We start from the raw sequence: 4,070 nt of genomic DNA on the forward strand, positions 1-4,070 counted from the left end.
CGTTCAGGATCTTGTATACTTCAATCAAATCACCCCTCACTCTTCTAAACACCAGTGGAAACAAGCCCAGTCTGTCCAACCTTTCCTCATAAGACAACCCACTCATTCCAGGTATCAATCTAGTAAACCTCCTTTGAACCGCCTCCAATGTATTTCTATCCTTCCTTAAATAAGGAGACTAAAACTGTATACAGTATTCAAGGTGCAATCTCACCAATGTCCTGTATAACTGAAGCGTGAAACCCTGACATTTATGTTCAATTCCTCTCGGAATAAAGGATAGCATTCCATTAGCCTTCTTAATTACTTGCTGTACCTGCAAATGAACCAAAACTAACTGTTTGTGATTCATGTACTAGAATACCTAGATCCCTCTGCACCTCAGAATTATGCAGCCGTTCTCCATTTAAGTAATACTCTGCTTTTTCATTCTCCCTGCCAAAGTGAACTTCACATTTTCCCACATTAAATTCCGTTTGCCAGATATTTGTCCACTCACTCAACCTACCTATATCCATCTGCAACCTCCTCATGTCCTCTTCACAACATACTTTCCTACCTATCTTTGTGTCCTCTGTAAATTTAGCTGCCATGTCTTCACTCCCCTCATCTAAGTCATTGATGTAAATCGTAAAAAGTTGAGACACTCTAGGAGGTACGGGGAGCTGGGACTTGTCCATAAGAGTAACTGAAGGTATGAAAACTGAAATAATCTAGAGTTAGAAAGGAGAAAAGGTTCAGTTCTGGATGTGATCCTCAGCATCAACAACTGAATCCAACTTTTCTGGTAACATGTGAACTCGCTTATGTCTTAGCAGGTCGGATGACCGAGTAAATCTCTTCTCACACACGGAGCAGGTGAATGGCCTCTCCCCAGTGTGAATGCGTTGGTGTCTCAGCAGGTTGGATGAATTAGTGAATCCCTTCTCACACACAGAACAGGAGAACGGCCTCAACCCCATATGAATGCGGTGGTGTCTCAACAGGTGGGTTGAATCAGGGAATCCCTTCCCACACAAGGAGCAGGTGAATAGCCTCTCCCTCGTGTGAATGCGCTGGTGTCTCACCAGATAAGATGAACAAGTGAATCCCTTCCCACACACAGAGCAGGTAAACGGCCTTTCTCCAGTGTGACTGCGCTGGTGTCTCACCAGATGGGATGAATGAACGAATCTCTTCCCACACGTGGAGCAGGTGAACGGCCTCACACCGGTGTGAACTCGCTCATGTACCTCAAGGTAGGACAAACGAGAGAAACTCTTGCCACACACAGAGCAGATGAACGGCCTCTCCCCAGTGTGAACCGACTGATGTGTCCGCAGGTTAGCTGACTGAGTGAATCTTTTCCCACACACGGAGCAGGTGAACGGTCTCTCTCCCGTGTGAACTCGTTTATGTATCAGAAGTTGGTTTGAACGAGTGAATCCCTTGCCACATACGGAGCAGGTGAATGGTCTCTCCCCGGTGTGAACCCGTTGGTGCATCAGAAGGCTGGATGACCGAATGAAACCCTTCCCACACACGGAGCAGATGAATGGTCTCTCCCCGGTGTGACCACGCTTATGTGTCAGAAGGTGGAAAGAATGAATGAATCTTTTTCCACACACAGAGCAGGGGAACGGCCTCTCCCCAGTGTGAATGCACTGGTGCCTCAGCAGATCAATGCTTCTTTTAAAGGTTTTCTCACATTCGGAGCATTTAAAAGGTCTCTCATCTGAGTGAACCAGTTGGTGCTTAGTGTAGCTTGAAAACTGAGTGAATGCCTTCCCACACTGGGAGCAGCTGAATGGCCTGTCCTTGGTGTGAACTCGCTGGTGCTCAGTGAGATGCACTGACTCACTGAACGACTCCCCACAGTGGGAGCAGCTAAATGGCCTCTCGTGAGTGTGAAGGAGCTGGTGCTCTGCGAGGCAGGAGGACAGCCTGAACCTCTTCCCGCAGTGGGAGCAGCTGAACGGTCTCTCATCAGTGTGAACTTGCTGGTGTTGGACCAGTTCCTCAGAGGTTTCAAAACTTTTCCCAGAGTCAGAGCATTGAAGAGGCTTCTCATCAACGTGATCGAGTTGGTGTGCCTGCAGGTTGGATGAACACATGAATTTCTTCCCACACGCAGAGCAGGTGAACAGCCTCTCACTATTGTGAGCTCGCTGTCGTGTCAGCATGTTTACCAGCTCTATCAATCCCTTCACAAAAGAGGTGAACAGCCTCTCACCAGTTTCCAGTTGAGATAGTCAATTAAATCCCTTCAGATATACAAATCTTCAGATCCCAATGACCCAGCTGACTCTGTCAGACGTGAGGTTTGATTAGATATTCCTGTCTGCAGATCCTCCTCTTCTATTACCCTGTAAAATAAGTTTACAAAGAATTACACTGTATACATTACACAAACAGGCCATTCGGTTTATCTCGTCTGTACTGGAGTTTCTACTCCACACGAATTTCCTCCCATTCTGCCAACCTAATCTCAGCCTTTCAGCTGATCTTTCTGATCCCTTTTCTCTCATGTTCTCATCTAATTTCTTTTTGAAAGAGTCTCAAGTATTTTTCTCAGCCACTTACTGTAGTAGCGAGTTCCACATTTTAATTACTGTCTGAGGAAAGAAATATCTCCAGTTTTCCTGTTGGATTTATTTGTAACCATTGTGTACACAAGACCTCCAGCATTGGACAGACCAACAAGTGGAAACATTCTGTCCGCATCGACCTGCCCATCCTAATGAGCATTTTAAAGACCAAGATAAAAGCAAAATACTGCGGATGCTGGAAATCTGAAACAAAAACAAAAATTTCCGGAAAAAAGCTCAGCAGGTCTGACAGCATCTGTGGAGAGAAAGACAGAGTTAATGTTTCAAGTCCGAATGACTCTCGACTTCTGAAGAAGTCATACGGACTCATAACGTTAACTCCATCTTTCTTTCCATAGATGCTGTCAGGCCTGCTGAGTTTTTCCAGCAATTTTTGTTTTTATTTTAACGACCTATAACAGAGGACACAAACATTTCTCTTGGTTTGAGTTTGCTGTGTGTAAATCCTCCCCTGTAAAAGGAGTTTCCAAAATCCATCCCTGTCAGTCCAGGATAGAAATTCACAATATTCTCTCCTCCTGCTGACCAGGGATGATCGCGCATGCGCCCTACTGCACATTGACCCCGCTCAAGATGGCGGCCGTTAACTCCGCCATTTTACTGAGAAGTGCGGCCCGCAGCTGCCCCCACGACCATTCGCTGCGACTGCGGGGCCACTGCAATTTATTCGGGTGTCGAAGTCTCCAGTGGATCTTTATAAAATCTCACTGCCCACTCCACCGCCTCCAATCCTCCCCATCTACCGGCTTCATTGACTCGCCTGCACTCGAAAATTGTCAACTCCTTCGACCAGCTCTTGCTGCAGGAAGCAGCTGCGCATGCTCCCCTAAAAGCACCCACAATGCTCGACACACACTTGATATTGCGCCTGCGCAAGGTCTTCCTGCAGCGAGGATAGGGCACATTCTGCCCCGCCGCGAATGCTGGTTAAAGCCTCGGCCATTGAGCAGTGATATTGTTGAATAGAAAATCATGTTTTGTGATCGATTGGAGTCATAGGGTCAAGAGATGAAATTATCATATCAATTGATACAGCAACCAAAGTGCACGGGTCCTCCACCATAGTTCTGTCCTGGGTGTAATTAATAGGAATTAACACTTCAGCAGTTAAATTCAAACTCACTGGAGTCTCAGAATATGGGGGAAACAAATGGTTTTTTACCCCAAGGCTCAGAACACTTTAGATGTCTCTTTCTAGTAAGAAAGTGCTGATTGTGAATCAAATCATTTGAACTTTCTAAATTGGTGGATTGGGAGGTGAGAAAACTAAGCAAATCCTTTCTCACTCGTGAAATATCTGAAAGGTCTCTCTGCAGTCTGACTGCTGTTGTGTCAGTAAATAGGATGACCGACTGGATCCCCTTCCACTTCCAGATGGTGATGATCTTTTCACGCTGTGATTTTACTCATCAGTTTCCAGCTCAGACAGGGATCTCAAAGCCTTCTTGCAATGAGCTCCACATTCTCAGCACTCTCCAGTTC

At 46.0% G+C, this 4,070-nt stretch overlaps 1 protein-coding gene across 1 annotated transcript; it reads right to left on the reverse strand.

Annotated features, from left to right (window-relative positions):
* Window positions 1-355: 355 nt before the first annotated feature.
* Window positions 356-2,162, reverse strand: LOC144696948 (uncharacterized). The gene has a single exon (XM_078568665.1). The coding sequence runs from the start codon at window positions 2,160-2,162 to the stop codon at window positions 738-740; it is 1,425 nt and encodes a 474-aa protein (XP_078424791.1). The 3' UTR covers window positions 356-737.
* Window positions 2,163-4,070: the final 1,908 nt, after the last annotated feature.

The sequence above is a fragment of the Cetorhinus maximus genome, chromosome 23 (genome assembly GCF_964194155.1).
Source record: "Cetorhinus maximus chromosome 23, sCetMax3.hap1.1, whole genome shotgun sequence".
Taxonomy (NCBI): domain Eukaryota; kingdom Metazoa; phylum Chordata; class Chondrichthyes; order Lamniformes; family Cetorhinidae; genus Cetorhinus; species Cetorhinus maximus.

What these genes read in the sequence shown, in the direction of transcription:
- LOC144696948 (XM_078568665.1), bottom strand. Translation starts at nt 2,162, where the DNA reads ATGCTGACACGACAGCGAGCTCACAATAGTGAGAGGCTGTTCACCTGC.